The sequence below is a fragment of the Sorghum bicolor genome, chromosome 9, assembly GCF_000003195.3.
Source record: "Sorghum bicolor cultivar BTx623 chromosome 9, Sorghum_bicolor_NCBIv3, whole genome shotgun sequence".
Classification (NCBI taxonomy): domain Eukaryota; kingdom Viridiplantae; phylum Streptophyta; class Magnoliopsida; order Poales; family Poaceae; genus Sorghum; species Sorghum bicolor.
In genome coordinates, this window is record NC_012878.2 from 5,745,780 (window position 1) to 5,761,124 (window position 15,345).

Consider the following 15,345-nt stretch of genomic DNA (forward strand, 5'->3'; position numbering starts at 1 on the left):
TGGTGGGAACTAAACAAGGCCTAAGCCGTGGAATTGTTAATTTGAGCCACAGTCTGTATTCCTTATTCCTTGCAGTATAAGCTGCCATTTTTACAGTTCATTATTAGTAGTACATGTTTTTTTCTTTACAATGATCAATATGTTTTTTTTCAGAGAAAAAAATACACTGAAGTAGGTTTCACACCGTGTGGAGAGATAAAAAAAAGCTTCTGTGTTATCTGTACTTTCTGTATGATATGAAACAGCCAACGACCTGCTGCTTTTATGTATTCATTCATTCAGTCCATGAGTTTGTACCTCTTCTCTTCAACACCGAGAACGCCCATTTGTATCTCGATTATGGTGTGTAGTGGCATCTACAAAAGAACAATTGACATTAGTTCAGACATATTGCATGTTTCTTCTAGTGCATCTGTTACAATATAACATTGATCAAGAAGAGGAAAGTCAAATGTATCACCTCTATATCTGGAACTTCTCTCAAAGGCCTGTCCGCGAAATATGCATACAGTGCTCGCAGTACAGCCTAACAATGGGACAAAGAGTTCAAAACTCAGTATTTCTGCCACCGCACTCCAACTTTCCAGTATTGCATCAACTATAACAATTTACCTGGTGAGATATGACAACCACTGGTGCACGCTGGCGTTCTAGCTCAATGATGACGGGTTCCAACCTGAGGGTTATTATGACATCAGCTGTTAGGGTATAGTTACACGGGAACTGAAATCTGTCATGGTTTGACATAGAGAGAAACCAATTAATCTAGTACGAGTAGGAAACAAACTATGGAGATTTTTGTCTGTATAATTAGAAACTATAGTTTTGACCTCTGTATAACGTCAAGGTAAGATTCTCCACGGGGGTAGCGATATCTTAGCTTGTCCTTCTTGCGTGACCTGGTTGAAACAAGCATTCACAATTGTCTTTTGAGATCCAAATATTCAGTACTGTGCCAAAAAGAATACTGTTAATTTCATTTCTGTTTTTGCTTAATTTGTACAGCATGGAAATAATACATTGGTCTGACACCTCATATGAATGGTAAGTAAAGGATCCCATGCACATGGTGCCAATGAAAAAATTATTATACATACTCAAATTCCTCGGGCATATTTTTCTTTATCTCTTCATAAGTCATCCCATCACAAACTCCAGAATTGATCTCATCAAGAGCACGCCATTGTATCTACAAACAACACAAGTCGAACAATCTTGGTGTACTTACTTAGCAAGAGTTCTTTAAGAAGACTCCTAAATCGTCTAACCAAATACCTTAGGAAATCCAACAATTGGACTTGCTGTCAAAATTGTTCTCTGAAGGGTACTGGTCCATATCTAAATAATTGGATAGTTACAAATTAAAACCTCTCTTTCAGCCCATGTTATGCTGGTTAGATCCATCATTAAATCATGGGAAATTACTTACAGTTGCTGTTTTCTCATATTTGAGCCGCTTTTCTATAAAGTTGGCTAGTTTCTTTGCATAAAGTTCTCCAGTTTCACTGCACACCATAATCAGGCAGTTAAAGAGGAATTTATTAGCTCAATACAGAAATATAATTCCAATAAGATTGCCATATTTACATGATACTTTGTTTACCAGTGCAATAACTAAACATATATAAAAAATGAAAAAAATTACCAAGAATTTTAATATTTTACTCACAGAACTCAAAATGACATACTAAGTGCAGAAAGTATCATCTGAACGTGTTAAATTCAAACTGAGGGAAAACAAACCTTAGAACTGTATCACCACCGACTCTTCCTCTAACATTATGTAAACTCTCACCATGCCTGGTAAGCAAAATAGGTCGTGGTGTAAGATGAGAGTTCACCTGCAGTAGCAAAATGCAAGGAGATGTGTCACCAATTAGTTTGAATACACTTGTGGAAATAAATTTGAAGCAGACATTTAAATATGTGCATCAGTTTCAGTTAGAACATACTGATATTAAGCTTACACAGAAAGTGCGAGCAGCTATTTATAGTATGAGTCTAGAAGTACATACCAAGAAGAAGACAATCCTCCCAGGGAGATAACCGCTGATATTATTTACCTGGGTACAAGGTCAGAAAAGCATAACTTTCAAATGAAGAAACACTAAACAAAACATAGAATCTCAAGATTCGAAAACTGAAAGTATACCATAGCAAATATTATTGCCATGTTATGTGTAAATAACTTATCAAAATATGGGCTATTTTGCACAACATCATATATTCATATTAAAGTATTTCCAGAGGTATTCAATTACACATTTACACAAAAACTTGTACCCATGCCATTGATCCTTCTGCCACATAGGCACGTAGAAGTTCCTATGTAGATTCATGTGCTGTAGAATACGCAAAGGTATAGAAGAGCTTACCTGTAACTGACCATCTTGCCCCTTTACCATGTCAATCATTTTGATGTAAGAACCTTCCCCTACTGGCTCGTAGACCTACAAAAGGAATGCTAATTGATTCAAGACTAAATAGTTCAAAGAACTATAATTTTACATAGCATGTAGCACTTCATCCGAGCATAAATAGTTGAAACCTTTTCATAATTGATCAAACGTTCCTTGAAGTCCTCCAGTCCAGCTTCATAATCTGGCCTGCAACATTTCCACATGATTCAGGCAGCAATGTGCTTCTATCTAATAAAGGGTCAATGTTGGGAAACTCACTGATCAGCATAGTCTGGACTTTGTTGGATCTTCAGCCGTATATTTCTTTCGATTATATTTGGATCATTACATATTGTCTCCAGAAATATAATCTGCAGAAAGTGACTTCATTCATTATGAGAAGGTCAAGATTATAAACGCAAATGTACAAAATGCACCAAGGCACATGGTTAAATTATTAGATAGTGTATTCTGCTTAGTGATGACCTCCATAGATGTGAAATAATTTTAGCTGAAGATGCGTAAGTATGCAAAGATAAAAGAATCATACCCAATGTAAATACAAATGCTATCAATTACCTTACAGTTACCTTCAGCCATTTTCATTAGCATATATCTTCGCTTTCTTGTGCTGTTTGTTGCGTCAAATATACCAACCTAGAGACAAGTTGATCTGGTCAGATTGAATTCAACATTTCATTATTTCATGCAGTCTATGCAACACTAACTTACCTGACCTCCACCATTCATCCAATCTATCATGTCCTCCATCGCTAAAGCAGCCACCTGGTAACAGTACGCCAGAAGAATAATGTTGCAAGTTGAAAGTAATGTACTGAAACAAAGATACAGTTAAGTTTCAATATTCTACTTTTAAGGGTTGGTTGTCACAAAATCACATTAGACTTCTGAAAATCTAGGGTGCTAACTTGACATCCTGTCCGTGGTAGAACCTTCATGAAGAGAATCTATCGGCAAAAGCCTAAATCTGATAATTATAGCTAATGGCAAAGTGTAACCATATTGAAAAAATGCAGGGGACCTATTGCACTGACTACAAATCACAATTTTGAGGCATTTAAATACTACAACAGATTTTTATAGAAGCCATTAATAAACTTTTGCTCCATTGATTAGTGCTTAAATTTACCAGGGTAACCCTATAATATCCAGTTTAGAACCCAGAAGGTTTTGAGAAATTTCAGAAGACTTCAGAGAATATTGTTCAATTCCAGGAGTCTGAAAACTTTGTGTGTTCCAGATAGGGCCTGATACCTTTAGTAAGGTAGCCAGTTATGATTACCAATGCACTTTTAAAATGAGAGCAGTGAAAAGATCGCAAGGCTTTTTTCTTGAAAATATATAAGAGCATGTACTGGTGAATCAGAAGATGGCCTATGATGACACCTATTGAATGGTAGGAACACAATTTTGAAATACTTAGTAATAAATGCATAATAGTCAATAAGGTGTGCTAACCTCATTACGTGCCTCAATACCTTCAGGGTTATCATCACGGAAAAAGTCTGCAGGCTGGCAGCCAATAAAAATGCAAAAAAAAAAAATGTTACATCGGTCTAGAACAGGATATTAGTTTTACTGGCATAGGCTCAGATAATGGTATTGAAAAATCCAACAGGATGTGCAAGTACAGTACATGCATGCATGCTAAATTTATCCCTTTAAAATGCATTCCAAGCATGATTTTATACACTTATTATTAGGTGTCTAGTATTCTAGCTAAGAAACAGGAAACTTGACATGATATTTTTGGACATGATAACAGTTAACAATGCTTAGACTGCAGGTTTTCCACTAACAGAACTACAACAATTGTAGTTCTCACCTGATTTGCTCCATGCTTCAGACGGCGATACTGCACACACATTTTCAACAAAAGAAAGCTCAGTTAATTTTGCAAGAAAAGTAAACAACTAAACATATTAACCATGCAAGGCAGTTAATCAGAGTAAGAATATGGTTACCTTCCCAACATTGAAATGTCTAGTTTCATGACCCAACCAACGAAGGTACCTTGTAAGCTTAACCGCAGTGAAGGTTTTACCACGAGCTGGTAGGCCAACCTGATATGGGAGTAAATATTTTCAGATGGAGATCCAACTTTTGGAAACAAGCACTGAAGAAAAATTTAGGAACATGTTCAAGCAGATAAGCATTTGACCATTTATGCTCAGCAGCAAGAAAAATGTACTTTCTCAAGAGGGCTGGCAAGTGCTGATTCAGGATTGAAACATAAGAGATTTAGATTCTTACTTTCTTTAATACTCTGTTAAAATGTATTACAACACATAAGATTCCTAATTATTTGTTTTGTTCACTTATATGCTTTAAACGGGCAGTGCTTCAATCCTTTACCTAGCAGTGTGAAACACAAAATGCAAAGCATTTTTTTGGTCCTGTTCAGACACCCACCACCAGTACAACACTACTCAAAATTCAACTTAGTTTTCCATAGAAAACCCGTCTATTTAAATTCATCCAGACACTAAAAAGGACATGGTAGGTAGCAAAAGTGTAACAAGCAAAGTTTGCTTATCTTGTTGATAAAAGGATCACAAAGAAACAATCAAATCACATAAGAGATGAAGAATGTTTAAAATTATACCACACGATTTCAACTAGTATTTACCAAAACAATGGCCAGCTTCCGGTCCTCCTTTGACCCATGCAATCGATCAGCTACAGCTGCAGCTGCAACAGCTCCTGCTGCTTCAGGCATAGTCTGTAGAAATGTCAACAATAGTAAAAAATTAAAACACAAACTTCATTCTGAATTTTTTCTCAAACCACATCAACCATCAATGCCCATTTAATTAATTCAACTAGAATCATGTTGATCTATATCAAAATACTATCTCTGTTAGTCCAACAACACTAAACATATGCAGATTCATGCCTATTATCTATCCTTTTTACCTTTTTTTAACGAACACACAAGAGCTGTGCAGCATTATATTCCGTACAAGAAAAAAGGGGTTTTGAGAAACCCATACAACACACACCCACTCACTCTTAAAAGACAAAAACACATGCGCCTGTGATTACAAGAACACAACCTCGACCTAGCATATTAATCCTCTTCTGGCGCGATGGTAAGGACATGTGAGATACCTCAAGTGCAGCCATTCCATACAACTCCTCACTAATGAATGATAACACTCCAGCTAGACTAGGACAAGCTCCGTTGAAGACTGATTATGATGATTCCAAATTGACCATGATCCTACAATGCTAATTGAATTCAAACCTTTCTGAACCTAGCCTGTCATGTGGGGCGCCAGGAGGGCGCCGGACATGCAGTAGAGGCGTGGTTACCATGGCCAGATCAAGACCTCATGCCTTAGTGGAGAGGCTTCAGTCAAGCCTAATATTTAGGAGGTTTCCAATATTAGGCGCATGCAGCAAGAGTAGTCAAGCCTAGCATTTAGGAGGGTTTCAATCTCAGCCGCGCATGCAACAGAGGCATCTCTAGGTTGCTAGTGGCCGTGAGCCTATTTATCCTTTGTAACGCACTCAGTTTGGAATCAAGCAAGAACAATATTCCTATCCCCCAGTTCCCCTTCTTCAAGGACAACAGGGCGCTGAGGGGTAAACCTCGCCCCGAATCCAATTCCCCCAAATTCTCTAGTCTCCCTTAGCGCCAACTTTGCCCAGCCTTCCTCCTGGCAATGGTTATCCCCTCTATCCCCCAAATGAACTAAGGTTCACGACATATCCATCAACTCTTTATCCTTTTTACCTACTATTAGTAAAGGTCTAAAGGAGATAAACAATGCTAACCTTTGCTGATCCAAAACTAAACCCAGATGCCAGGGAGCATGCACTGGCTGATTTTGGAAGCATAGGAGAGCCAACACCCCTGTCAACGAACAGCCCCTTTTGACCATCTAGCTTTTGCAGTGGTGTAAAGGTGCCAACTGATTTTGATTCAATGAGTCCAGAATTCTTAGAAGAATCTGTTGCCCAGGCCTCAATATTCTATAGAAGAAACATGTTAATTTTCAATAGGATACATAATATAAGTAATTAAAAAGCCATGCAATACAGGTATCAAATATGTGCAAGTCAGAGCAATTATAGTTCATTGTATGAAATGATAATCAACTAAGGTCGGACTAACTCCATGATGGCAGAAGGATAAAATTCAGGTATATAACTTAGAATTTGTCATTTACACCCACTTTTCCAGATAACAGCCAACCTTCTTGTTGTTACTACGATCTTCTAATTTTGCAGAAACACTACTTGGACTTTGAATCCCATCACTTAGAAGGATATCATTTGTCCACGATGCCCCAGTTTGAATCATGGATGCTGGAGTCGCAGCAAGGTTTGCAGCATATCCATTTGGTGGTGCAGTCGGCGGGGACGGAACAACATAGTGTTCCAAGTCAAGTTCCAAAGTAGCCGCTGATCCTTCCTGTATTAAGTCAGGAAACAGAAACCTGTGAGAAACCACAACACAAAGTAGCTCAGCGTCAGCCCCCCACCCCCCACCCCACTAGAAACAAGAGTATAAAGAAGGTTGCCAAATGGTAAGGACGAAAACCAAACAGTAACAAAAAAAGAACCCGCTGATTTTCTTGCTATCAAATGTCAAATGACATGCCATTTGGACAAAGCAGATAGCCCCTTCTAATTGTATTGCTTTAGAGAACAATATATTGATAAGGCAGTCACACATGTTGCACAAAGAAGACACGGAACTTTGCAACCATATGCATCCACCTCAGGGAAGCATACGGTATCAAGCACAAATGCAATTACCTCAGTTGCATTAGTGGGCGCGACATTGATACTGATATCAGGTATCCCCCTGACTTTGGAAGGCTGAAAGTTCTCCTTGTACACCCTCCAGCTCGCAGCAAGTTCGAGCGGTGACACAAGGTCTGCCTTGTTGAACACCCTGAACTCGAGCACCTCATCATCTCCATTGAGCTTGAACAGCGCAACCCTCACATCGCCCTCGAGCATGCCTCCGGTGAGGAGACGCGTGGGCCCTTCCTCAATGATGCAGGGGGTTTCGGCGTCTTTGGGCTTCAGCAAGAACTTGAAGTCCAGTGTTTCTACAGCCAGGTCCACAGAATGATACATACAGAACAATCCATGTACGCTTTCATGAGAGCTTGACATTTCAATTCTGTAGGTGGATCAGAGAGATAATGGGGGAAAAAAGGTAACAAAGCACAACTATATTTAACAAAACCCAGGATCAAGTTATAATAAGTACAGGAAGATCGTTAAAGGTCAAACAAAAAGGTAAAGAAACAACTACTAGCAAACAAACGCTAACAGCCAATTTGAAGCCATACATAGTTCACTGAAAGTTAGCAGAACAGGACAGCAAAGGAGGAGGCAACGTACCATGGTCCGGCGGCACGACGAAGCTGAGCTCCCACATAGACGCGAGCTCCCTCTCCATGGCGAGCTGCAAAACACCAAACAGCAGCAACGGGATCATTTCAGCGGAGCAAAGATCACAAAGCATCGGGTGGGGTGGCAGTGCGTGCGTGCGTACGGCGCGGGAAGGGTCCCAGGTGCCGATGATGGGCTCGGAGCCGTAGACGTGCGGGACGAGGTCGCCGCTGATCTCCGCGTTCTCCATCTTGAGCGACACGTACAGCTGCGCCCCGCCGTGCCACGCCTCCGCGGCGCCGCCCTCGCCGCCCTCCCCGCCGGCGCCGCCCAGCCCCGCCGCGGCGGCGCCGACGCCCGAGACGGCGCCCACGCCGTCGATGCTCTTGGACCCCGACGTCCCCATGGCTAGAGCCTAGAGGCGTGACGTGGCGGCGCAGGTGGAGCAGCACGTGGGAGTGGAATCGGGGCGGTGGTGGCCGGTGGTGGTGGAGTGGAGGGGGGGGAGGTCTTGTAATGGAGGGAGGCCGTTGGCGTTTGGATTGGGGCGAATGCAACCGGGAGAGCGATGGGAGTGACCCGCAGGTCTCGGAGTCCGCAAGGGACGGAGCGTGCGGGGCCCGCCGGAGGGGATAAGGGGAGGCGTCCAACCTGCCAACGCCGGCATCCGAGCTGCTGCGGCGGCGGCTCCGCCGCGTCTGCGCGCGGCGTCCTGACCCCAGCCTGCTTGCTGCTCTGTTCTCCGGTAAGGCCTTGTTTAGTTCCGAAAAAATTTAGCACTTTTGTTTTTATTTGACAAATATTGTTCAATCATGAACTAACTAGGATCAAAAGATTCGTCTCGCGATTTATAGACAAACTGTGTAATTAGTTTTTGTTTTTGTCTATATTTAATGCTTCATGCATATGCCGCAAGATTCGATGTGACGGAGAATCTTGAAAACTTTTTGAATTTCGGGTGAACTAAACAAGGCCTAAGATTAACTCCTTGGCATATGTAAATCGTGATAAAAAAAAGTTTTATATAAATCATTGTATTTTTATAGGAAAATAGAAATAAGAGAAAAAATTCTTCATCGTTCCAATAAGGCCACGTTTACTTCCACCCAAAATCCAAAAACTTTTCAAGATTCTCCGTCACATCGAATCTTTAGACGCATGCATGGAGTATTAAATATAAACGAAAATAAAAAATAATTGCACAGTTTGGTTGAAATTTACGAGACGAATCTTTTGAGTCTAGTTAGGCTATGATTGGACAATAATTATCACAAACAAAGGAAAGTGCTACGGTGTCGTGAAAAAATTTCGGAAAGAAACTAAACAAGGCCTAATACTTTGCTTATGTGAGAGATGTGTACACTCTGTCTCTAAATAAATGTTGTTTTTCTCTGCACTGTAAGTTTAAATATTTATAGAAAATATTTGTAATGTTTATATATATAAATAAATCTATTATGAAAGTAAATTTAATAATTTATCTAATAATAGTAATTTATATCAGAAATATTATATTTATATATATATTTAGTTAATTTTTTTTAAGGACAACTATTTAGTGACGAAGGAGTACCGTACGAGCACTAATTTCCAGCCTTGTTTTCATATTCCCTTTGTCTCCTTCTCATAGAGCCGTTTGGTTCTCTCGCTAAATTTTAGCTAACTAAACTTTATACTTTAATAGTTAAACTTCTAAATACAATAATTAAAAAGAAGCTAAAATACTTTAATTCTATTAGTCATCCAAGAGTAGGTAAAATAATTTTAGCTAGCTAAAATGCAACTTTCTTTTCGATGCCAAGTTGCAATTCGCTTTAAGAAGATGTGAATGGATTATCTAAGATGTTCTAGACATTAAACGTACTCTCTCCATAGAATGTCGTTTTGGATAAGGTTTGAGTCAAACATTAAGAATATAAATTATAAAAAAACTTTTAAGTTGTTGAGTTTGAAAACCATATGAATAGATTTATCTTAAAAATACTTTCATAAAAATATAAATATATCAAATTTTAATAAATGTTTTTATAAAATAAGGAGTTAAAGTTAGGATAAAATCGTGCCGCTGTTCTAAATGACTTTTTTATAGATATGGAGGAGTATATAGCTAAAACAGTTGAAGTTTCTTTATTTATACGGGTCTCTGATTTCTATTAAGGCCCCGTTTGGCGCGGCTTCTCCAGCGGCTTCAGGAGCCGTTTGGAGCTGTTTTGTGCCAAACGGGGTAAAATAGAATAACTCCATCAATGAAGCCCCTAAAAACATGCTCTCACATAGTTTTGAGGTGTGAAGGAGTCAAAAATAGTGGCTTCTCCTGGCTTCACATCATCCTACGTGGCGTCATGTGAGAGCACATTTTAAAGAAAGAGCTGTTTTGCCAAACGGTTTGCCAAAATGGCTCCAGCTCCACCAATAGAGCTGTTCATGGAGCTGAAGCCCCTAAAAAACAGCTTCACTGATGAAGTGGAGCCGTACCAAACGGGGCCTAAGAGCCTGTTTGGGGTGGCTCCAGAGCCGAACTTCACCCCAGAGTTGGCTGGAGCTAGCCAAACACCCCAACTCCAAACAATATTGGAGCAGCCCAACTCCATGGAGTTTGTGGAGCTCTAGTTCAATTGTGTGGAGTACCTCATTTGCTACTCCAGAATCCCTCAAAATAGACGTAGACATGGAGTTATAAGGAAATTACCCGCAATTGCCATCCATTACACACTCCCACCAGGCGAAACGTTATTTTTTCTTTCTTTCTCCTTCCCCCCGCCCGACCCCGCGACCCGCCCTTCGCCAGTCCGCAGCGCCCGCCTCCCACGCGCGCGAGCGCCCGCCTCCCAGCGCCCGCCGCCGGGCCTCGTCTGGCAGCGCCGCCGCCCCCTCGTCTGGCAGCGCCGCCACCCAGCGCGCGGCCCCCCTCCCTCCTCCTCTCTTCTCCCCCCTCGGCCCTTCCTCCCCGCCGTCTCCCTGAAGGACCAGCGCCGGCGCCCCGTTCCCTAACCCTAACCCTACAAGAGAAGAAGAGAAAGAAGAGCACCTGGACCTGCCGGCGAGGAAGGAGCACCTGGACCTGCCGGCGAGGAAGGAGAAAGAAGAGCACCTGGACCGCCGCCCCCATCAACCTAGCAAGGTATACCTTCAGCAGCCTCTGGAGCTATTTTTTTTACAGAGAGTTCATGATTTGCACTAGATGGTCTGTAGTTGTCCAATTTTGGGATGAATTTGGTGCTATGTAGTTCAATTTAGCGAATTGTTTTTCCTATTCTGAATTGTTGTGTTGAGTTGGTATAGATGCCGGAAATTGACTGGAACGTAGAGAACACTCGGATCCTTTGTGCTTTGTTGGCTGAGCAAGTTGAGAAAGGAAATCGGCCAAATACATTCTTGAACTCAGTTGGGTATGCTGAGGTTGAGAAAGGGTTTAAAGATCGGGTGGGTATTGAATTGGTCAAGGGACAAATCAAGAACAAGTGGGACAAATTGAAGGAAGATTTTAAGGCATGGAAAAAGTTAACAACGAGGCAAACAGGAATTGGTTGGAATAATGGTACTATCAATATGGACGACGAATGGTGGAAGAAAGCTAGAGCTGTAAGTGTGTTGCTCTATGTGTCAATCTCTATTTAAATGGACTGTTATTATTTGTCCTAATATGTGTTACTCTCTTTTATACTTTCAGGATATTCCAGGTTGTGGGAAGTTTAGGAAGCATCCACTTCAAAATGAAGATGAGTTAGCAATTTGTTTTCGAGGCATTGTAAACATTGGTTCTGATCACTGGAACCCTTGTGCCAACACCTCGACAATGGCTGTGGATGAAGAAGCTGCTGTGTCTCGCCATGCCTCCGATACATCTACATTTGAAGCAAGCTTTGTGACTATGGACGCATTTCGTGATAGTTTGGCTACATCCATCGCATTAGCTTGGAATTAATGTAATCATGCTCTCAAACTATATGTATTTTGTGTTCTCAGGTTATTTTATTAAACTTGTAATGTACGATTTTTCCTTTGATGGATTGTTAAAGTTATTAGGAATTATTATTTCGGATGACAATCATGTAATATGTTGGATTTTTTTTAAACCATGTTGGAATTTAATTTTAGTTAACTAGTTTGCTGCTACTGGGTATCAATTACACTTGTAAACCAAGGGCAAAGTGGGCAAACAACACAGACAAACAGAACTCTGGAGCTCAGAGTATCATTCTAGCCAAACACTCCCAAAAGACAGCTCCAACTCCACTCAGAGCCAGCTCCAGCTGGATTTCTGGAGCAGAGCCGCTCTGACTGGAGTTGGAGCCACCCCAAACAGGCCCTAAAAGTGAGATAAGATTAGACACGTTGAATATTCTTGAAGTTGTCTACTCAACACTTGTGTTTTAGGGGCCATCTCACACCCGAGTGGTGGATGACACCTAAACACCTAATTATACAGAAACAAAATCGAGTATTTGTAATCCATGAAATACTCGATTGTCATGACCATTCAGGTCTGACTATGGAATCAAAATCAAATAAATTAAAAATATATAATCAAATTAGCCAGATATTTTATATGAATTGCAAAGTGAAAGATCTCTAAATAATTCAAAATTAGAAATATAGACAAAACCATTACAAAAATATTATTAAACTAAGGAGATATTTTCTATAAATTGCAGTTGGAAAGGTCTCCACATATGTTCAAAATTAGACATACATACAAACATATAACAGAATTTAATAAACATATGCTTGACCAAACAAAGGATATTCATATAGGTATCTAGTTACAACAATTATCTCTATAAAGTACACCAAAATAATCATTGCAAATTTAATATAAGTATAGTGTTAGGCCCGTTTGGATATATAGGCTAATTACTAGCTAGCTAATTGATAATTTAATATAAGTATAGTCTAAGTCTAGCACAAATTGATAATAACTATAATATTTTTAACAAACACAACTTCAATTCTATTAGATTCAATTTTAGGAAGAAGAAAGGGAAAGTAAAAGGGAAGAAAATGAAAGCAAAGGAAAGGAAAAGAAAGAAAAGAAAAGAATTCCTGAAAAACGGTTCCAAGCAGCGCCGGCAATGACTTGTCGATCACCCCTTTTTTGTTCGGAAAAAAAATATCCAAAAAAGAGAGAAGCAAATCCAATGGCTTGCAGTTGCAGGGAATCCAACAGAAGAAAAAAAATCATGTGCTTTTAGATGTTGAAACACTCGAATATTGTTTAGCTTTTTCGATATTCTTTTATTGTGTATAAATCAAATAGAGTACAACTCGATTTTGGATGGATAGTAAGATTAGGCTCATTGAATATTCTTTTTTAGGATGGACTTAATCACAATTTCTTTTTATCTTTGTAGAAAAGCACATAAACCTTTTGAAAAGACTTTTGTTTTTTAGGAAAACAGGAGGGATTGCCCCATACTGAATTTTATTAAATTGAAAACACCACAAAAGGTGCAAGGGTACAGCTCAAGGAACAAAAAAGAAAAAGAAGAAAATCAACAGGATTCACAAAGGCCTCTAACCACAAACGAAGAGTAGATCTATGCTTCTCCTTTGCTGAGTATAACCCAAGCAAATTCCTTCTTGAAAAATGCTTTACTAATAAGAGTTTTGTTCTAAAAAATAGTACATTTTTAAGGTGAAAAATGGCTCTTGATATTAATTAATTTTATGTGGCATAGCCAATACGTATTCCGATATTCTGTAAGGTTAGATGGTGATAGCTAATGGAATCCTACTCGCAGAAAAAAACAAAGGTAGCTAATGGAATCCATTCTTTATTATCCTGATATAAAAAGTCAAAAATAGTTATGAACTAGCATGCGTAACAATTTTGGGAAAAAAAAGTATCGTTGCACCTTTGTACGTGTCGGATGCTCCAACTAGGGCCAAGAATATACAAAAGCATATGCAATCGAGTCCTATTCCTCCGGAGAATCCCCCACTAGTGGCCACTACGGTTTTGGATTGCATTATTGAGCCCTTCGCCTTCAGAAATTATTGTGGGCTTGGATTCTTCAGTACAAACTTTCCAAATATGTCACTAACGTGGCGATTGAGTCGCTTCATTTTGCAAAATGTATCCACGGTCGCTTGTGAAACTTTGTTTTTTATTAATCCAAAATGTATCGACAAAAGACCCGGTGAGCTCTAAAATTCTTGCAACTTTTTGTATAGATACTAAAAGCTAAGAATGACTCATTTTGCTTCGAACTAGTGTTATAGTTTCTTTAGCTTCGATTTGAAACTAAAATCCTTTCTAACATGCTATGTTTAAGTTTTCGTTAAGTTCTTTTTTCGTGGATCCAAAATGAGGTATCTAAGGACCACTAATAATCTTATATTTTTTTTGGATGGATCCAAAAGTTAAGCATGACTCATTTTGTCTGAATCTGACGTTATAGCTTTTGTCGTTTTGAATTTAAAATTCTTTCTAGAATGCTCTCCTTTCATTCTAAGTTATAAGTCTTTCTAGCTTTTTTAAATATACATAATAAAGACAGACAATGTATCTATAAATTAGAACAACTTATAATTTAGAACGGACTAATGTTTGGTTCCGCGAATGACAACGTCAATGCCAAGGAAATGGATACCAGCGCTACGGGAATGCAAGCTTTGGTTACTTGTTTTGTTTGGTTGAGTAGCCGGATGCCCAAATTATTCCCGTGATCTGTTACCCATTAAAATCGAGCGCAACCTGATTCCGAAGGCGCGGATCCGTGCCCCGGCACCAATTTAGGCCCTGTTCGTTTACGTCCGAATAGGCCAAAAACGGCGTGGAATATATAAATTTGTGAACGGATTACGCGGCTAGGAATCGTTCCTGTAAAAACGAACGGGGTCTTATGTGGCACAATAAACAATCAGAGATTAACACGATTTGTTGACAGTGTGATCCGACCACGCCGATAACCAGCCCAACCAAACAGCATCTGAGTTTTTGGTTCTACTCACCGTTCCAAGCAACCTTTTCACTACTATGAAAACACTTGTTCATGCTTTTTGTTATTTTATTTAAGAGGTGGGATGCCAATCGCCTGAACCTATTAATACATTATGGTCATATGGACATTTTAAGAAGGCTCTTGTATCACGCGACCCCTTGCTTACCATTGCGCTACATATTCACTCGTTAGCGAGTATAGGATGCTATCCTTTTGTATTACCATTTAGGAACTTTGAATGAAATCGGGCGCGCCTATACGCATATGCTATAAACGTTGGGGAACCTCCTTTTCTAAAAAAACTTTGAATGGAATAATTTGGTCGCTAAATGATTTCAAATGAAAATTGTTTTAATTATAAAGTTTTAGTTCTTATCAAACAATACAACTTTGGTGGATCTCAAAATTTGAGCACTTCAAACAAATACTTGAGACTCTAAATAACTTCTAATAAAAACCTTTTTTCAAATAGATTGCATCAACTACTATAACTTTGGTATTGACCATGCATGCCAACATTTGAGGTTATCTAGAATTCCAAATTTTGTTTGTTTTTTCTTCAAAAACCTCTTTCGTAATTTAAAGCACACATTTGGCACTCTAAACGGCTTCAAATTAAAAACGTG

At 39.4% G+C, this 15,345-nt stretch overlaps 2 protein-coding genes across 3 annotated transcripts; one reads left to right on the top strand and one right to left on the bottom strand.

Annotated features, from left to right (window-relative positions):
- On the bottom strand, positions 34-8,181 carry LOC8071212 (6-phosphofructo-2-kinase/fructose-2,6-bisphosphatase). Its single transcript, XM_002440620.2, has 23 exons — positions 7,939-8,181; positions 7,785-7,848; positions 7,188-7,486; positions 6,622-6,840; positions 6,201-6,398; positions 5,050-5,142; positions 4,385-4,483; positions 4,246-4,275; positions 3,879-3,932; positions 3,132-3,185; positions 2,979-3,056; positions 2,679-2,770; positions 2,549-2,606; positions 2,376-2,450; positions 2,016-2,063; positions 1,744-1,841; positions 1,430-1,505; positions 1,276-1,338; positions 1,098-1,189; positions 831-899; positions 613-676; positions 461-526; positions 34-356 (listed from the first exon to the last, which is right to left on the bottom strand). The coding sequence occupies exons 1-23, from the start codon at positions 8,179-8,181 to the stop codon at positions 279-281; spliced, it is 2,310 nt and encodes a 769-aa protein (XP_002440665.1). The 3' UTR covers positions 34-278.
- On the top strand, positions 10,588-12,073 carry LOC8071213 (L10-interacting MYB domain-containing protein). Of its 2 annotated transcripts, XM_021448388.1 has the most exons (3): positions 10,588-10,896; positions 11,058-11,357; positions 11,446-12,073. In XM_021448388.1, the coding sequence occupies exons 2-3, from the start codon at positions 11,058-11,060 to the stop codon at positions 11,698-11,700; spliced, it is 555 nt and encodes a 184-aa protein (XP_021304063.1). In that variant the 5' UTR covers positions 10,588-10,896; the 3' UTR covers positions 11,701-12,073. The 2 variants fall into 2 exon arrangements, with proteins under 2 accessions (XP_021304063.1, XP_002439343.1); XM_002439298.2 differs by lacking the exon at positions 10,588-10,896 and having other exon boundaries at positions 10,931-11,357.

Bases quoted from the DNA above. Each gene is read 5' to 3' on its own strand.
- LOC8071212 (XM_002440620.2), bottom strand. From the start codon at position 8,181: ATGGGGACGTCGGGGTCCAAGAGCATCGACGGCGTGGGCGCCGTCTCG. The intron at 1,842-2,015 runs GTATGTACTTCT...TTGCTACTGCAG, and splicing joins GGAGGATTGTCTTCTTCTTG to GTGAACTCTCATCTTACACC. The intron at 1,339-1,429 runs GTAAGTAATTTC...CCAATTATTTAG, and splicing joins AATATGAGAAAACAGCAACT to ATATGGACCAGTACCCTTCA.
- LOC8071213 (XM_021448388.1), top strand. From the start codon at position 11,058: ATGCCGGAAATTGACTGGAACGTAGAGAACACTCGGATCCTTTGTGCT. The intron at 11,358-11,445 runs GTAAGTGTGTTG...TTATACTTTCAG, and splicing joins GGTGGAAGAAAGCTAGAGCT to GATATTCCAGGTTGTGGGAA.